This window comes from Hermetia illucens, chromosome 2 (assembly GCF_905115235.1).
Source record: "Hermetia illucens chromosome 2, iHerIll2.2.curated.20191125, whole genome shotgun sequence".
Lineage (NCBI taxonomy): Eukaryota > Metazoa > Arthropoda > Insecta > Diptera > Stratiomyidae > Hermetia > Hermetia illucens.
Genome location: NC_051850.1, coordinates 145,384,789 through 145,404,679, shown reverse-complemented (window position 1 = coordinate 145,404,679; position 19,891 = coordinate 145,384,789). Strand labels below are relative to the sequence as shown.

At 40.9% G+C, this 19,891-nt stretch overlaps 1 protein-coding gene across 2 annotated transcripts in view; it reads right to left on the bottom strand.

Annotated features, from left to right (window-relative positions):
• Positions 1-19,891, bottom strand: part of LOC119649051 (SCY1-like protein 2) — a 211,623-nt gene that overhangs the window by 77,555 nt on the left and 114,177 nt on the right. For both annotated transcript variants that reach the window (XM_038051029.1, XM_038051030.1), the window contains exon 11: positions 7,033-7,186. In XM_038051029.1, coding sequence (XP_037906957.1) covers positions 7,033-7,186 — 154 coding nt within the window. The remainder of the gene's footprint in view (positions 1-7,032; positions 7,187-19,891) is intronic.

Below are 19,891 nucleotides of genomic sequence, written 5' to 3'. Positions count from 1 at the left end.
TATTAAGGCAGGCCTGGACCGGATACCTGTTGTTGCGCCGTTGATGATGACGATGGTGCATACGAAACCATATATGTTCAGGGGATTTATAGCTATAGCATACGAAGTAAGATATGGTTTCTGAAAAAAAGAGGTACTATCCTTCAAACTTCAATAAAGCTATTCACATTACAATTTTTTATTTATTTAATAGATCATGCAATGAAGGGCTAAAGGGACCAAAGAAAAATAATAGAAGTATTCGAGAATGCACAAACCCTAAGTAGGTAGAGCAGGATTGCTTATATAAAAGGAAGCCTGGTCGCCCTGGGAGAAGTTGAAGTATAACTGTGATGAAGGAAGCACCAGCAAAAATAGTGCTTCTCGCTATAATTAATATCACTTTGAAGATTCCGGCATTTTATGTCTCATTTGACCCATGGATTCCTTCCTACATATTTTACAAAGATAAGAAAAAATAAATGATACAATTACCTACTCACAAATGGGTAAAATTCCAACAAATTTTGTATCTGTCGACTTTGAAGTTTATTTAATTTTTATACTTCGTCCTAAAGGTGATGCACCCAGGACTTTTCGCCATGGAAAATAACATGGGAAAATTGACTATTTAAAACAACCGTATCTGGTAAGTGTGCTGACGCTAAAATCCGGGGTGCCCATGAAATTGTTGAATGGCAGTGCAGATGATAGGAAGATGCTTTTGTGCTAAATTTAACCGGATTTTCAGATCAAGATATCTTATGTACAATCGGCAAAGTCAAGCGGATTGAATTTCAACAGAGTTTTTCATTTTATCTTTCTCATCGTTAGTGTCAGAGGACCATATGTTAAAAGGATTTGCCATTTCCACTTCCTCTTTCTATTTCGGCCGAAAACTCCAGCCAGATCTCCTAACTTTTATTTAAATTCATTAGCCGATAAGACCAGGAGGAAATCCTGTTCGAAATATATTCCCCTATAAATTTGCATTATCACTTAAATTTACTTTGTCCATGGCTTTGCAACCTTTCAACTCAAAATCCTTTCGTACTGTAATATTTTGAGAAGGTAGATAAAGAAAAGGTAAAAAGGTTACGGTATTCCATGAATAAAACACTCTGAATCAACAAAGTCCTTTAATTTGCATGGGACAATTCAAGTTAGTATTGCTTTGAGTTTTCGGATTGAGTGGATAATAAGTGTGTCCTTGTTGGAAGAAGAGAAGGTGTTCGGTGGTACGTACGGAGGTGTGGTTATATGCAAGTCATTTTTATTTTTCAACTCTTAATGGAACGATCTAAACAGTTGCATCTTGTGGGTAATTGCCCAGCATTCAAATTAACGCGATAGTTGAAATCCGAAGATTGAATTATAACTTTCGTTATGCGCATATTCTAGGCTCAACATGGAGATATAATTTCAAATGCTTTCTAGCTCCGACGACCTATTGAACTTTCTCTTCATCAGAAGTGAGGACATTGTGTAGTATTTATATCCTATATTTTTCATGTTTGTGATGAAAAATGGGTTTAGGGGAGGATTTCAGAGAAAGTGTTGAAGTGTTGTCATACCCAAATCAAATCCAAAGAAATGTAACTTTCTTATCGGCTGGAGCGCGCGTGTTAATCTTTCCTCGAAAATGGAATCAATAAAAGCAGGAAGACACAGATTCCAATTACTAAATTCTAACTTATATTGCCGAATTTTAATTGAATTACTCGCATCCAAACCATATGTTCTGCAAAGCTAACTTGATTTCAGTTGGAAGTTCTTCTTTCACTGTTGTAAACATTCAAACAAGTTTTTTCATACTTTCTCTAAAACTTTAATTATTTTATCTTTTCGAAATTCTTCCGCTTTTTACTTCGATATAAAATATGAAAAATACCAAGGGAGCTAAAGCTAGTTTAATGCAAACAGATCCGTAGCCAGGAAAACTCAACTCCCATGGAGTAAATTCAAATGTTATTAAATGCTGGTATCTACTTTCTCTAGCGGAAGGACATGCTTTCGGTTTGTTGTCAAACATACATAGCTCCAAACAACATCTTGGTGACCAGCAACAATAACAATATACAAAGGTTACTAAGCAAATATAGGTCTGGCTAATAGTAAGTTATTTTGTCCTTCTCTGATGCAGAAGTATCTTCTCTATTAAGTGGAGGTAGTTTCCCGAGATTCGAGAGCACTTACAGAGATATTTCCGGTGAAATGGAAGGAAAAAACGGACGATCTTTTTATTACAGATTATTTACATTTCTCCTCTTGATTTGAGTTCCTTGTGTAAGATTAAACGGATCCTGTGAATAGGATGGGAAAATAGATGAAATTGTTGTTTAGCGTTCAGGCTTTGAGGAGGAAGACGTATTTGCTCCTATTCATTGGCAAGAAATGAAAGTAGGAAACTTGATTTAAGAGAGTGGTTAGCGTAGATGTGAAATTCAGATATAGCTGTCTCCATTGGATTTTATATTTAACAAAGATGTAGACGAACGTCAGTAAGTACTTCCGAATAAAATTCTATACAGACAACGTAGAAAGAATAGAAAGTGCACAGCTAAATTGGAAAAATATCGTCTTTTAATATTTGCAACAGAAATCGTTTAAACCCTGGCTTAGGGAAGTATTAATTCAACACTGGTACTATTCTCAATAAAATGCATCCTCCTGCATCAAAAGGTTTAAATCAACAGTGAGGTCCATCAGGTTACGGGTTCGAAACGTATCTACAATCGTCCGCAACAAAAAAATACAGAGAAATAATGGAAAATCCCAAATAAACCACCGAGGCTGAGCAGAGGAAATCCAACCCCAGGTGAAAACTACACGGACCTCTTTCTTATCCTTTAAACTTTAGCTAGTTAGTCTTGGCTCTCTATTCTGAGCCACCCAGAAATTTCTGAATCTGTTGAAAATTTAACGTTGCCTTTATCACCAGTCAGTACATATCAGCTAGCTTTAAAGTGACTGTGATAGAATCCCCTCTGACAATCAAGTGAGAGTTAACACTGAAGCCATCCAGAACACAGCCCTCCGCAACACTTATAAGAGGAATATGGATGCCGCAATAACCGCAGTCAACAGAGATCCTGGAGATGAAGTATCAACAAATGATTTTCACAATCACCAGAACATTATCATAAATACGGCCACAAACATACTTGGCCCCAGCCGCAAAAAGAGTCGGAACGGCTGGTTTGACGATGAATGCAAGCTAGTTACAAAAAGGAAAAATGCCGTATACCGAGTAATGTTGCATTCTCAAAGAACGCGGCAAGACGCAGAGACATACAACGCGCGGAGACGCGACTTCACAGACGGAGAAAGGAAGCCTGGAAGAACCAACAGGTCTGTGAACTCGAAAAGTACAGGGAGCAATCGCACCAGGCACGCAAGTTTTACCAACAAGTCAGCAGGATGAAGGGAAATTTGATTTCCGACAGTGTGAGCATATTGGAGCGATGTGTTGACTACTTTGATGAGCTACTGAACAACCAGAACATCGGCGAGCTGGACGTCCCACCAACTGAAGATGATCGACAAATACTGCCACCACCAAGTGTAGACGAAACAGTTCATGCAATTCATTGGCTTAAAAATCATAGGTCGCCAGGAGTCGAATTGGTTAAATATGGGGCTAACCAATTAAATTAAGTGGTTCCTCAACTTCTGCTCAAGGTGTGGGACAGCGAATCAATGCCTGATGACTGGGAAAGAGGCATTTCCTGTTTCATACATGAAAAGGGAAATATCACACAGTACAGCAATTATAGAGGTATCAGGTTGCTGAGTACCATCTTTAATACCACTCACGAATCTACGATGGAGATTGCTGTCATTAGTGAAACATACAGAAATCTTGACGCGGGTGTATGGGTCACATTTTCGATTGGTAGAGCGGCGATATGGGCGTGCGGTCGTCAAGTCATACAATCCAGCATGGGTCAGGCGGCTAGTGACTTTTTGTGGGCAAAAATAAGCGGCATATTCGTATACAGCTGCTACGCTCCACCGAGTCTCACACTGCCTGAGTTTGAAGACCTGTTAGATGATCTTGTTCACGACGCAAGGAGACGAGGTCCAAAGGTGATAGCCGGCGACTTTAATGCGTGGACTATCGAGTGGGGCAGCAAAGAGACTAACGCGAGAGGGCGGTGCTTATTAGAAGCATTCGCCTAGTTGAATGTAGTTCTGGGCAACGAAGGTGATGTAAACACTTATCGGAAAGGGGGATCTGGTTCAATTGTAGATCTGACTTTTGTCAACCCTGCCCTGGCACGTGACATGTCCTGGCAAGACTTCACCTACAGCGACAGCGAACCACAAGGCAGCCAATTCCAAAAGAACTCCAGGATGGTCTGCAGGTACTTCCACGGATAGAGCTCTCCACGTTACATAAAGATCTCTAAAGCATGTGACGCTAGGAGATGCTCATTCCCCACCCCAGAAGACCCAATTATTGTTGGAATAGTCGACGGGATACCAAATTAGGCCCTCAAACTTGCCATCAAATGCAGGCCGGATATGTTTCCGGAGCTGTTCGTAACGTGCATGTCCGAGAGTATCTTTCCTGAACCATGGAAGCGACAGAAACTTGTGCTGCTGCCTAAGGCTAGCAAACCTCCAGGGGACCGTTCTCCAATAGACCTATATGTCTTCTAGACACTATGGGGAAAATATTGAAGCTGGTAATTTATAATGGATTACTCTTAGTCGTCGAGAGCCAAGGGGGTCTTTCAGATAGGCAGTGTGGGTCCCGTAAAGCCAGATTGGTCACTGATGCCGTCAAAATAATTACGGGCTTGGCCGAAAAAGCAATTCACGGAAGGGGTTGTACCAGCGAATATTGTGTGGCGGTGACCCTGGATATAAGGAATGCATTCAATTCGGCCAATTGGAACCTTATATGAAAGTCTCTGGCTACGATTGGTGTTTCCACCTACCTCGCCGCTATTATCGATAGCTACTTGCAAGAGCGGACATTCTGATATAATACCGATGATGGACCCACCATCCGCGGGTGTCCCACATTAGAATCGAGAATCGTATCATCACTTCTAAGCCGGCCATCAAATACTTGCGAGTGATGATAGACGGGAAACTCAATTCTAAGCAGCACATAGAGCATAATTGCGAAAAAGCATCCACCGCGAGTATGGCTCTGGCAAGGATGATGCTGAACGTAGGTGGACTACAGCGTACTTGCAAGCTGCTAATAGCTCGGGTGGTGAGTTCTATCATGCTGCGGGCAGTCCCAGTTTGGGAAAACGCGCTGCATATTGTAGGCAATGCCTTTAGGATTGTCTTAGATAATACAGCATTCGCCATCACTGGAATGATGCCGATTAACATCTTGGCAGATGATATGGTGAACATATACAATGCTAATCCAATCTCGCCCTCATCGCAGATGAAGCGCGCTGAGAGGGAGAGATCCATAAATAGATGGCAAGAGCGGTGGACTCACTGGCTCAATTCCTTCCTTTAAGGGGTGTTTGGAGAGACGACACTTTAAGATTAATTATAATCTCACCCAGCTTCTCACAGGACAGAAAGGACGAATTTAGAGGAGACTCTAGGAGAGGTGCTGGTACCAGAAAATCTGGTGCCGAAAATGGTAGCACATCAGGAGAATTGGGATGTGGTCAACTCCCCTGATCGCATCTATCCAAAACAATCGAAAGGCGGTCACGTGCGCCGCGTATAAAAGAAAGGTGATTAAGCTACAGTGAGCTGACACCACCCCGTGATGTAATACCTTATGGTAGTTTCGCCGGGCAGGGGGAGTCGGGAGTGGGTTTAGTGGGTAAAAGTCCCACACGCTGGTGTGTCCAGACTAGTCTCTGTAAAGGATGTCCACCTCCTAAAAAAAAAGGCAGACAGACAGACAGTAAACCGATTTTAATAAGGTTTTGTTTTACACAAAACCTTAAAAAAGAAATAAAGCAAATCGAATAAAAAATGTTCGAGCAATCTCATAATATGGAAAGGAAGGTGTCCGAAGACTAAAGTCAATGTGGACTTAGAAGAACGAAGTAGGAAGTAACTGTGCAGAAAATCGGATGGGAAGAGTTTCCCGATGGTCCCGAACGTTCGGTTATACTTGAGAACGCGGTTAAGGATATAAATAGGTTTGGAAAAGCTTTGCGCCTAATTATCGGATCTTATCCTTATCCTAAGGTGAAGTCAGAGGCGCTTTGGAGTTAATAATAGCCGCAATGCAAAAAGGGTTTTAGTAGTTGAATCGAGCTCGGGCTGGGGAACGTACGTGTGACTTAGAAACTCAGGCGCAGACCGGAGCTCTTCGCCAGAAACAGTACTTAGTGTGTTTCCCACGGGATTATTCGGAGTAGAGTAGTAGCACCTTTCTAAGATTTCCCTTTCCAAAAAAATACTGAAAAAAATATGGATATACTACTATCTCGGGGCGCTTAACTTCATGTTTTTATCGTATATCACAAGTCTTTAACTGAGTTATAAACTGGCTCATTATCTACTTGCTTCACTCAAAAGCTCACTTAAACTCATTAAAACGCATTAATTTATTGCAGCAAATTGCAAAACTTCATTTGCAAGTGCCAGTTCCGGAAAAACACAAACACATACAATTAGATTTTTCCTTCCTAACCAATGAAACTTCATCACTCTCTTAATTAATTAAATAAGTCAGATAAAGTGAATACACCCGAAAAGTCTGCCCTCATAGATAAAACTTTCCCATTCAAACTGGCAAACTTTAATCCGGTACTATTTCGTGAAGTTGTCAGTAGGTACCCAAGTGCTGCACTGTTCATTCTATCACCATATTATCAGGCATGCAACGTGCAAGTGATGCACTCCACGAACACGCTCGTAATTGAAATAAATCCTTTCTACGCGAAGTTTACGGAGAATGTTGCAGGTGTCACTCCAACTTGAGTCTAACTCTCAATGGGTACGTCTGCTTTTGTGAGACGAACAGTCGCACAATAAAGTTGTTTGGTTGTTTGGTTTTCGATTGTTCAGCTATTTTCCGGGAAGATGGAGTCGTGGGAGTAATGGAAAACTTACCTGCACCTGGATCGTGGTACTTTCAAAGGCGTTGAATAGAAGTGGGAGCACATCCGTCCTAATATCTTCACGTGGCGTTTTCTCTAATATCACATGCAAATTCTCGAGAAGGGTTACGCTAGCCTGTATTGATTTGGGCGATGCAAATACAACTCTGCAAAAAAATTGAAAGGATAACGTTAGCGTTTATTGTATGCATTTAGGGTTAGATGTACGTCAATAATAAATACAAAAAGTTCAGAGGTTTTCGTTTTATTCGGATTACCACCTTTTCAAATGAAGTGAAGATTTCCGTTGTATGTATGAAAAGTTTTGCATTATCCTTTTAGATTGAGAGACAGAAAAGATACACCTATCCAGGATGCACTGTTAACTGCATGATGAACTTCCACATGGCATTTAATTCCCTTGAATTGTTGATATAATATTTCACGACTGAGTTTAGAAACGTAGAGGGATCACAAATGCGGATAGCGGAAGCAACCACCGAAAAAGAACGGCATAAAAAGTCGTCAGAAACTTATGTGGCCTTAAAACGCCCTCAGCCTCCCTGAAGCGTATAGCCCGCCGATGAGAGCGAACTACAACATTCTCGGATGCACTACAATAGATTAATAAACTCCCAGGGGTGAGAACAATACTATGAAACATAAAATATCATGTCAGGACATTTTATGCCAGGTGAAAGAAAATGGTTATGGTATGGATTAGCGGGCGTGCTATTCTGCCTCTTTAGTGGGCATGAGTGACTTTCAGGTTAGTGCAGACATGCGACAATAAAGATATCTGTAAATTCAACCTGTGAGTTGGGGTCCTACATACTGATTTATTCAGATGATGTTCTCCTAGCGTCCAATAGCAGAAAAGATCACGAGCCACTTCTCCAAAAATGGAATGGTCACCTCATGAAACACGGTTTCAGATTGAATTTAAACAAAATTGAATTGTTGACGACCGATCCTCATGAAACACGTACAATCAATGTCAGCAGCAGTGATCTGCGCACAACTGAGCGATTTAAATACCTCGGATCAACGCTATCAGCCAATGGAGAACTGCGTTATGAAATTGCTTCACGTATTAACCCAACCTAGATGAAGTGGCGTTCCACAACTGGTGTTCTTTGTGATCAACGTATCAATGAACGTCTCAAATCTAAAATTTATCGCAATGTTGTCCGTCCTGCCGCCCTCTATGGTTCTGAGTGTTAGCCGAATATAAAAGACAATGAACGGCGTCTTGCGGTAATGGAGACGAAGATGTTACGTTGGACTATTGGCGTCACACGTTTTGATCACATCCGAAATGAGGATATCGGCGATCGTTATGGGGTTGCACCGATAGTGGAAAAATTGCGAGAGAGGCGTCTTCGATGGTATGGTCACGCAATTGGTGCAAACGAGAATTCACTTGCCAAGATTGATCTGAACATCGAGGTCGATGGTAAACGACCAAAAGGCAGGCCGAAACAACGGTGCCTTGATACGCTGGATGGGAATTTAAAAGCCTCGAGGTTGCACCCAGATCAGGCATTCGATAGAGCCAAATGGCGAAACCGATCACGACGAGCCGACTCCGCTTGTGAATGGGATAAAGGCTGAAGAAAAAGAAGAAACCCTGTGGGTTGGGGTTTAAGAATACATTTAAAGTCTTTCCTGCTTGTCGTAAGAGGCGACTAAAAGGGATTAAAATTTGTGAAATTTTGAAACTTTATTGCTACCAAAAAGCCAACAACGCCTCGGATAGGGATTGAGTCGGTTTCTGTAATGTGCACACGGTTCTTGGCAGTCATAACGAGGTTCCTCACAATTTTCACTTTCTCTAACTGGAGAGAGAATCCCAACCATATAAACGATGAGACCTTTCCCAGAGAGTGGAGGAAAGGGATGATCTTCAACACTCCAAAAGGGAGTCCGTTTTGAATGCGACAATTGGAACGGTATCTGCGTGCTCCCTACCATCGCAAAGATAAAAACTAAAATAATCCTGGACCACATTAAAAACATCTAGAAAACTTGATCGACATTGGTCAGGTTGGTTGGTTAGGTTTTGTATAAAATTTAGAGTTCGCTTCTCCTGATCTTCATCGATTTCACGAAGGCTTTCGATTGTGTGAATAAGGAGTGTATCTGGGGCATTCCGGAGAACCTAACAGCTATTACCAGAGCCACATATGATGACAATCAATGAAAAAAAAATCTCGTAGAATTTACGTAAAAGATTGTAATGATGTCGAAAAGAAATGTCGCCATAAACAGTAAAGACGATACCTCCGAACTACAAGAGCTTTGTGACATCGTTTACTATTGTCGGAAATCATGATGAAAATCCGAATACGAATCCGTAATACAGAGCACTTGGGTGGCAACCATAATAGTGGCATGAATACTTAATACGGAGAAAGCACTGAGCGACCTTAATGACTAGTCTCTAGGTCCGTGAAATCAGGTCCTAGTAAGGAGCCGCTAGATGAAGAACCCGAAAAGTGGTTGAAAGTCTCTAGAAAAGGGAAACCGCAAAAAATTCCGAAGGTAGTTTGTGAAATACGAGGGGAGAAGGCAAGGAAGAAAAATTCCCCTAGAAACGACTGACAAAAACGGCGTAATAGATCAGAAATAGTGTTTATACATATACCGAAAGGATACAGCTGCTTATAAATCTTAAAAATCAGAAGACTCAACTAGGCGAGCTTGTAATGGTTAATGCCATTAAGAAGACAATAAGTTTTGCCCTACTAATACTTTCAATATCTGCACCTAAATTATCTAGGAATGGACTACAATAGTCTAGAGAGAAGAGAGTTATGCAGCCACTACGGCGAAAATTGGTGCAAGGGTATTCAACTCAGTAAAACACCAAAATGCTTTTTATATGAAAATGCAGTAATAAAGCAGCTGCTTGCAGAATAGAAGAAGATATTACAATGATCAGCGAATAATAAGTCAAAAAAACTACCGAAGCTTGAAGAAACAGAGGTAGGATGGCGGCGATTTAGTGATTCTAATGCGGTTGTCTGACATACATGTGCTGGTTAGACCTAAGGCTAATTGTTACAAACATAGGTACTACAGCCTTTGGAAGATCAGGATGCATCCCAAAAATTACGCTAGCATTAGAAAGTTTAAATATGTATAATAGATTGCAAAAAAAGTAGAAAGTCTTAGTAAATTTTGCCACCAGCGATTAATTCTTCGGAACTGGAATGTGAACTCTTACCAGCTGAAATAGACGAAAAGCGATGTTTATTGCAATTAAATGTGATCAGTAGAATGCTTGTCTACCCAACAATCAAACGAAGCTTTCAAAATTGGACCGCGCAGATATCCAATGTTGGAGCAAATAGAGAAATTGTGGTATTGGTGGAAGGCAGAAATCGCGGACCCGACGAAAACTTGCCTGCAGAAAGGAAGAATACTGACTAGGACCCGAAGGCTTGTCATGACATGAGCAAAAGGATAACTTTGAGTTTATGATCCAATTTGTCTTATGGTATCTAGATCTAAATTCTGCATTGACGAGCCGGGGTCACCTGGTGAAAAGATTTTAAATAGGAGGGAGCACCGGTCTCTGGACACGTTAAAATAAGTCGTTCCGAGATAACTGTTTTCAGGTAAACCGCCTTCTCATGGGGGAATAGGACAAGGTATTTAAGGGGGTAGCTAGGGTCTTTTAACGCTCTGATTTTTTATACCCTAATATCAGCCACGGAATGATGGCTGAACTATATATAGCGACACCAATCCTCTAGGTAATGGCAGGGAGCAATGTAAAGTGTTTCAGAGTTGTTGGCCACATCCACATTTGATAAATTTAGTTTGCAGTATTCTACATCAACTACTATTCATAAAAGTCGTTGGGAATCATGACATCTGCAACCAACATGGGGTCACATCCATCGCGGAAACATGCGCTGATGGCATCTCACTAGCTAAATTGGGCCTGGACAAGGTCTTACCAGAGGGAGGTGCAAAAAAAGGGATTCTCTTTGGGCCTGAATTTTTTTCGTGGTCCGGAATATGCCGGTGAACCATATGACTCTGAGATTAATCTTTGAAAAAGCATTCTTTGTCGTAATTCTCCAAAGAGAAGAACATTTGCAAGATCCATTGTTCTTTGACAAAAATAAGACTGGCAATAATACGAGAATTACTCCAAAATCCAGAAAAAATATATGTAATTCTAGTCCTCTTTCGATGTTCCTTAGTGTCGTGGTCAAAGTTTTACTGCCCATCTCAGGTTTTGTCCTTCAGAATCTCCTAACGCCAACATTCTCAATCCATCGATCGAGCTAGGATTTCGAAATCCGAGCAGCAATTTATTTTCTTCTTCAGCAGAATCTTCTCAATGCTTTCAGGGTTTTTCCACCACCACCCCATCCCAGTCCCTCTCGTGGAAAATGAAGAGCCAGAGAAAGTTTAATATATTATCGTTCGGCCAGGTTTCATAGATACAAATCCCATGGTGTTTCTAAGCAACCGCTTAAAGATTAAAGGCACTCACCTTAGTTTTTAAGCCCCTATCATCTCGATAGAACATACGTTAGGCACACAATTTTTTGTGTATAGGTTCGGAAGTCGATAATATTTGCTTTCAAGTACGTATCTTTGATGAAAAGGACTCAAAATTCACGTTTTCCTGATAGCTTCCGATTTTCGAAGATTGTGTATGACCTCATGTCGGTCCTCTCGCAACAATTCCAATTCGTTTCCTGGACTGCTCCAGCCGCGAGTTAGTACTTGTTAGCCTGTTGGACCAGATCTTTGACAACACCAGAATTGTGTAGTGATCTAACATTCTTCAATCCAAGAGCGCCCGAGGCTGTTTATCCTGTCTGATAATATACAAGTTGCCAATCCATTGTTCCTAAGCCGCAAACTGGAGGACCTTATCCTGGCATTGGAAAACGTGTTATTTCAAAAACTACTACCCACCCTAGAAGATGGCAACATGATAATAGATCATCAATTCAGGTGCAGGAGACAACGCAATGCAAAATAGAAATTTCACTCGGAGATATCTGAAATAAGAATTTCTCTCAAATGTCGGCGGAAATAGTATAGCAGTTTTCCGGAATATGGCCCAAGCACACAATAAAGTTTGGCGAGTGAGACCAAATCATGGGATCAAATTCCTGCTCTCCAATTGTGGTGCTCTAAGGTGGCGGTAAGGAAAAAGGGACAGCAACCCAGCTCCAAAGGCCTATTAGGGATATTATATCCAAGTCTGCACGGAGACTCATCTGAAGTGGCAATTGGTCACGAAACTTTACCAGAGCTATACTAGTACCATGGGATAGCTCCTGAATTCAGATATCTTAGGAGGATTCCTGTCTCTAGTGCATTAAGCTCGATTATAGTGGTTGGGCCCTTAGTGGGAGTTTCATGGGGTTTGTGGCTACGTTCAAGCGAATAGGTACTCACGTAGAACCATAGAGACGAAACTGCTCTCCAAATGTTACTAGAACTTGCTTTGTATCACACCTGCCTAAATAGTAGGTTCCGTGCGAATTAAACAACGTCTTTACTGAATAATATACAATCACAACCGGCAATCTCAAGATCAGTAACCCTTCTTAGCGGATGATCACATAAGCGAAGGCGATAGAAGCTGTGTATGTTATTAAATAGGTGAACAGGCAGGTTTTCTTTTGTAATAATTTCACCAATTTGCTGGATCTCCACTTTTGAATTTGTCAGGGAGGGAGGAGCGATATTACATAGCACAGCATAGGTCAACCACTACTTCGGCATAGATCAGACAATCCGCCTTAGAGTATTGTTAATTATTGCATACCTCTTTAAAAGTCATTTTCATTTGGAAATTTTGGGTAACGAAATAAAATGTGCTTCGCCTCTTCCGAGGCATGTCCGGTGTTCAAACATACGTAAATTATTTAATTTAAAGCTATACAGGAATCTGCGGTATCCCATATACTCCATAAATTCTATTTCCTCCCTGTCTTCACTATGCCAAAATCTTGATGGGGATTCAACGACTTCTTCTTCCAGTCGCCCCTATTGTTATTATCAACTACACGGCGATTCTTCTTTCGCAGCATTCTTCATCTGGTGATCAGAGGAGCTGGGTTCAACATAGATGATTGTTACTTGGCTCCCTTCTCTGATGCGAACAGAGATGTCCTTTTGGCGCTTTATGATAAGCACACTTACAGTTTTTGCCTTTGCAAAGGCCAGTCCATCATTTTGAAGCCACTTCTTTATAAAAATGATTATTTCAAATGCAACAGCCTCCTGTGGAGCCCCAGTAGATATAAAATGCAAATGTCATACCAGAGGCTTTTTCTCCCAGATAGTTGGCGATAATTCAGCCAGGGAGCGCGATACTTACGCAGGAGGTTTACAAGTCTTAAGCAATAGCACTAGCTTTTGCCTTCTCCATAATGTAGGAGAAATTCCCTCCAACAGATGCCTCGATTTTAAAGTAACTTAAGGGTTTTGTTGGGTATACCATTGAGACCCAGTGCTTTGTTATTTCCAATTCTATTGAGAATGTTTAGTAGTTTTCCCTTCGTTACTGTATGCATTGTTACCACATCCAAGAGTAACTAGAAGTAATCCTTGTATCTGCATTCCTGAGGGAACAGAGGCTGGATAATATTCAGCACTAGATTGGTACATGTGATTCACAGAAAAGCGTAGACTTTGAGTCTCTCTATTAGAATACCCTTCATTTTGACTGCCTCTTTTGTGCCCCTTCCTTTCAGCTATAAGAAGAATGTTACAAATGTTACATCCTCAACAAAAAGTGTAACAAAGATCTGAATATCTGAAATTGGTTGTGTCACGGATTGCTAGGATTTGGAAGGAACCCCATTTATCGTGTTTTCAACTGAAATTGAAACTCTCTTAAGGATACGATCATACATCATGGTTCTTATTGAAGGGCGAAGAACCTTGCCCAGCTACCGAGCCCGTACCGACGACCAGTTTGGGTGACACTCTTTTTAGATACAGGTGGGCTTGAATCGGCATTGGCTGCATACTATATTTTTGAAAATATAGTTCTGCCTTTATGGTTGGCAATTACGAATTCGAAACTATCACTCATCACCCGATGAGGAAAAATTATAAAAGTTAATGACGTGCCAGGAAACAGCAGCTATGTTCTTAGAAAATAGACATTTTGAAACTTGGTTCGGTTTTTCCTCCGGAAAAAATGATTTCTTGCGGCGCTTACATATGTAATGCATATTATTACTGATCCAGCCCTGGTATTCACCCGCTTTTATTTTTACAAATTATGGTATATTCGCCTAGTCTTCATCTCAGGGATTGATAAAAAGGGAACAGAGGACTTATGAAAGTTAACATAACTAAAAGATGACCAAAAGAGGGAGGACGTAGGTATGGTTAGACGGATTAACTTTTACATTGAATTTCAATATACCAGAAGCTTACTTAGATCGTAAGATTGCTTCGTATGTTGTGAGCTGGATAAGAGGGTCCTGATTGGTATTTATTTTTCAATTTATAAGTCATTTAACTTTAGATCCTTTTTAACAAAAAGGAAAAGAAATTTGGGTTACGGTATATTCCCCTCAAACTTTCGTAACCCTCTCCCGGCCCAAGGATGAGCTCAATTTCAGGTGAATAAAAGAAAAAAATAATTTCCTCACAATAATCAAAAGCACTTCAACTCAGGTATGTTACCAAAGCTACACATTCCACATTTTCTGCATGATTTAACCCCTCAAGTGTTGCAAGCATGTACATATGGTTAGAGCAGTGGAAGAAGCAACCATGAAGCAATCAAACCTGTGGTATGCAACCAGAGTGGTTGCTAGACTCGGCGAGCACAAAGGAAGGAAGGGCAAGCTGTGGCCAGAGCGGAATTCACAATGCACAGTTTAAAAGCAATTGTAGTCCACATACATTCAAAAGGAATAATGGAGGTAACCATGTGCATAATACTCGTAGGTATTCGGAGCATTTCTGAATGACAGCTCGATTTGAATGAAAATATGTATGAACATAATGTTTGTGCACTGATGCTAAAATCAAGTGGATTGCTGGAAGCATCGAATTATTATTTCTGACCGAATTAGTCCTGAATATTAAAGCATTGGTTCCTGGTAGCAGGAGTACTTCAAAGATAATCCAAGGTTAGCGAGTGCTACGGAAAAATCACTCGACGGAAATGTTTCGATAGATGTTCAAGTAGGGATATTAATGAAAGGCTAATTTATATAAGTATCCAATAATCCAGTTTTCCACGTAGTTGAGTTGAGAAATTACATTCTGCACAGTTTCATCGTAAAGCGGAGCTGATATGCTCTTGCTAAAGCAACGAACCAAATTACTTTCGGAACACATTTCTCTCAGGGAATTCTGTTTAAATTGTTTCTCAACTATCAACATGAAATTGTTTGTTCCGCTGACCATCAACGTAATTTCATCTTGCAACAAGTAGGGATTATATATAGAAGGATTCACCTATTTTGAGGAGAAAAACTTTTAAGAAGAAAAATCAGAGTAGCTTCACTATTTTCGTTTGGCGGAATTTTGCAGCAGAGTATCCGCAAGGATAATAGGAAAAACAAATTATTATCTTAATCCTTCGTTATCCTAATCTTTTGAGTATCCACCCTTCTGTGTTCAGGCAAATATGCTTCACTAAATATTCAAGTGGCTCCGCAGTAAAAATTACTTCTTGACAGATTTAAGATGAAAAGTTATGAAAACTGGGAGAAAGAACAACCCCTATTTGAATGGAGCGTTTAACCATGGTGGACTGCATGCAACAACTCCCAAGTGTTTTTCTTTACAATTCGAGAGTAATTGACAAAGACAGGTGCAAGGGAATAAACAATATCTGTCAGGAGCTGATGTTGATACGTGGTGCCTAACATATTTCGGAAACCAATTGCTCTTTTTCTTAAGACATCTCCTTTTTTGTTTTTTTTTTATTTGTTATATTTATAAAAAGGTGAATCAGTTATTAGCTCCCTGAATACCTTATAACACCTTGTTCTTCAGTCCATCTTCTTCTTCAGTGTCCTGTTCAGAAGCGGGTTCGGATCGTCTTGATTAGTTGCACCATTTTGTCAAGTCAAACGTCTGATCTGGATGCAGTCGCGTGCCTTCCACATCGCCATTAAACGTATCAGCCCAACGTTGTTTTGGCCGGTCTTGGTCGATTCCCATCGACTTCGATGATCAGACCAACGTTAGAAATTCAATTCTCCTCAGCTGAAATTACATAACCCTCTGTCTCTCTCGCAATTTTTCCATGATCGTTGCAACTCCATGTCGATCGCGGATATCATAATTTCAGATGTGATCAACACATGTTACGCAACTGGTCAAAGGTAACATCTTTTTCCCCAAGGCCCAAACTCTTTGCTGTGAGACACTGGGAACCCAAATCAGTATATAGAGCGCTGGACATTGAAAGTCCCGTCTGACAGTGTCCATAACAAGAACAAAGAGGTGCTTCTTTGATGAAAATCAACGGAGCCAAGAAGCGGTTTTGATACACCCGCCGCACTTCCCGCTCTACTTTTCGTGGTAGGATAATTTAACTCAGTGCACAAGTTCTTCTGGAACTAGGTGTTTTTGCAGAGCATACGATGTGTTCATCTAAAAGACGTCAAGTGCCTTCTCTAGATCCAGAAATGCAACGTAAAGAGGACGATGCTTCTCACGGTGTTTCCTCATGGGTAACCGCGTAGCGTGTATTCCGTCAGTAATTGCGAAGTTCTTGACAAATCCGGCTTGATTCACGGTTATTTGAACGAATACGGTTGCCAAGAATTCGTTCAAAAATCTTCATGGTATGGGACAGCAACCGGATTGGATGGTAATTTGAACATTCTGCTGGACTACCTTTCCTTTTCCATATTGGAACGGCTGTGCTTTCTTGCAAGTCAGATGGTGTTCTACCTTTCTCAATGATCCGGTTGAAGAACTCACTGAGTCACAGCGTTGGGTCCCAGCTCTCTGCTTTGCAGAGTTGAGATGCGAAGAATAAGCATACATTCAGTAGTGAATAGTCTAGCTCTCTAGTTTGATTTGGTGATATCAAGTTTTATGTTATAGTTTATTTTATCGCCTGTGACTTAAGGGGGTTTCCAGTCAATCGGCATTTTGCCAGAAATGACAAATACTAAGGGTATTATATTTAGGAAGATTTGAAGATTTGTTAGACAATCTTGTTCTTGACGCTTGGAGAGGAAGTCTAAAGCTGATTGCCAGTGAATGTAATCCGTGGATCTTCGAATAGGGGAGCAAAGAGACTAACGCATGGGGTGCAGATTATTAGAATCGTTTGCCTGGTATTATTTGCAAACAAAGGTGATGCAAACACATTTCGGGAAGAGAGTTTGGTTCAATTGTAGATATTTTTTTTGCCAGCCTTGCGCTGTCGCATAATATGTCCTGACAGAGAGAGACTTCACGTATAGTGGCCACCAGATAATTACTTTTCTATGGAGGCAGCCACAGGGCGAAAGACAAAATTGAAAAGGAACCCAAAAGCGATGGATTCACTTGCTACTGAGCTAGACGAAAGGTTCAGATGGCATAAGGTAGGAGCAAGCAGGACAAAAGGAACATGCATATTAGGAAGCCCGCAAGAACTTCAAGTTAGCTATCCAGCAGAAAGTGAATGTTTTCAGCAAGAGGGAGGCACTGACACCTTCTAACGGCCTATGAGTGTGACCTCGAATTCGCCAGTCACCAGAGACGAGCTGCTGGAGATATGCGGTAGAACAGGTGAAAGTGTAGATCCGGGTCTTGCATATCGAATATGGCCCTCAAGCTTGCTGTCCAATTTAGAATGGACATGTTAATTGAGTTGTTCAACGCGTGTATGGCCGAGGGGATTTTCCCTGCATTATGGAAGCGGCACAAGCTGTTGCCTAAAGATCGTAAACCTAAGGTGAACCGTACTCATTTAGAACTGCATTTCTTCTAGACACTGTGGGAAAAATGTTGGAGCGGGTAATTTCCCCTCCCAGTTGTCGGGAGAAAAGGAGGCGTTTCAGGTCGGCAGTATAGGTTCCGTAAAACCAGTTCAACCAATTACGCCATCAAGTTGATTACCGGTTTGGCCGAAAAAGCAATTCACCGAAAGGGTTATTCTCACTTATCTCGCTTCTATTACCGATAGTTACTTGCAGGGACTAGTGATGGGTCCAAGTAGTAAGTTATCTTCGCGGGTATCACACAGGGGTCTGGATTGGGCCCACTAATGTGGAACTTCATGTGCAACGATACCAGGAGTAACGAAGGAGAAACTGTTTGACATGTGCGCCAACAGTTGTGAGATTGGAGATAACGAATCATTGGGCCTGGATGGGATGTCCAATGAAGCTTTTAAGCCAGCGATGACTACATCGTCATTGCGGATGAATTTAAATGTTAAAGGTTTTGACGCACCTGTTAAATATTTGGTTTACGAAACGAAACTTTTATTTCATTTTCTTATATTTTATAATGAGAATATTAAGATTCAAATTGACTATATTTTCATATGACGTCCTAATTTCGATACCGCCACTGACGGCAAAGCTGTTCGCTAGGAGATCATTCTAATTTGAATTCCCGGTAATTAGTTACCAATCAACGTCGACACAACGCTAGGAAGTGGTAACTTACGTGACTGCCAATAATTATAAACGTCGAAGAAACATGAAATCAACACAAAATATTAGACCTCCAAACGCCAAGCAAGATCTATGTCGTCCTGTCAAAACATCAACACACATAGAATATTGATAATTTCTGTTGTGTTAATAGTCTTCACTGGCCCAAGCACTGATGGTATTTGGACTAAATCCACCTGCAAGTGCCACTGAAGTTGAGGAAGCAACGAAACAAATGAAATTGGGGAATTAATTGATCGTCAGAGTCTCCACTTCGTTATCCTTGGTTATCTTCGTTATCCGGCGGTTAGTCATGGATGTTTGTATTTACGGTTGTGTTATTCCGCTACTTTACACTTATCAGTTGTACAACACAAAGTCCGATGATAATAAAATTGGAGAACAGTCTAAGTGTACACCAAGCAGGAATAATTGTTGTTTATGGAGGGGGAGTCCAATTTCATTGCGGACAGGGCCGATTTTGGGAGAAACTTTCTTCTGCATTTTATAACCCTAGGACTCCTCTTTTTTGGCCCTGCAGCCAAATTTTTACAAAAAGAGATTATCATGCTGTTGCCTGGTCAGAGTTGAGACAGCATCTGTTGAGCTGCCTCTGCCCTGAAGGAAGCCGTCTGTCGTCATTTTTAAAAATTCGAATGCTAACTCCAAAAATTGGACTCTGGGAGCCACAAAAATGACAGAAAAATTTTCCCTAATCGGTCCGGTCTAATTCTTTAAAATAGTAATTCGAAAAGGGGACCACACAATTGCCATCAACAAATGTTTTAAATCCAAAATACACCACAGTGTTCGTTCTGTTGCCCTCTACGACTCGGAGTGCTAGTTAGCTAAAAAAACTAATGAACGCCGCTTCGCGTCATGAACGGGAAGATGTTACAATGGATAGGTGACACAACGTGCTACGATTATATCCGAAATTAGAAGATCTGTAACCGATATGGGGTTTTCACTGGCTGTGAAAAAGCTATGAGATTGGCTTCTTGGATCCTACTAATGAGAACTAATTAACTAAGATTTGTCCAAACATCGAACTGAAGTGAAACCGCCAAAGAAACTACCCATAAAACCATGGTTTGATACGCTGGGCATAGCCTATTACTGAGAAAAATGGAGAATGCGACCCAGATGCGCTGACTCCCCTACCAAAAATTCAAAAGTTAATAAAGAAGGAAAACAAGAAATGCTGTGTAAGGGGAAAGAAGATATGGATGATTTACCTGATATAACTAGCGA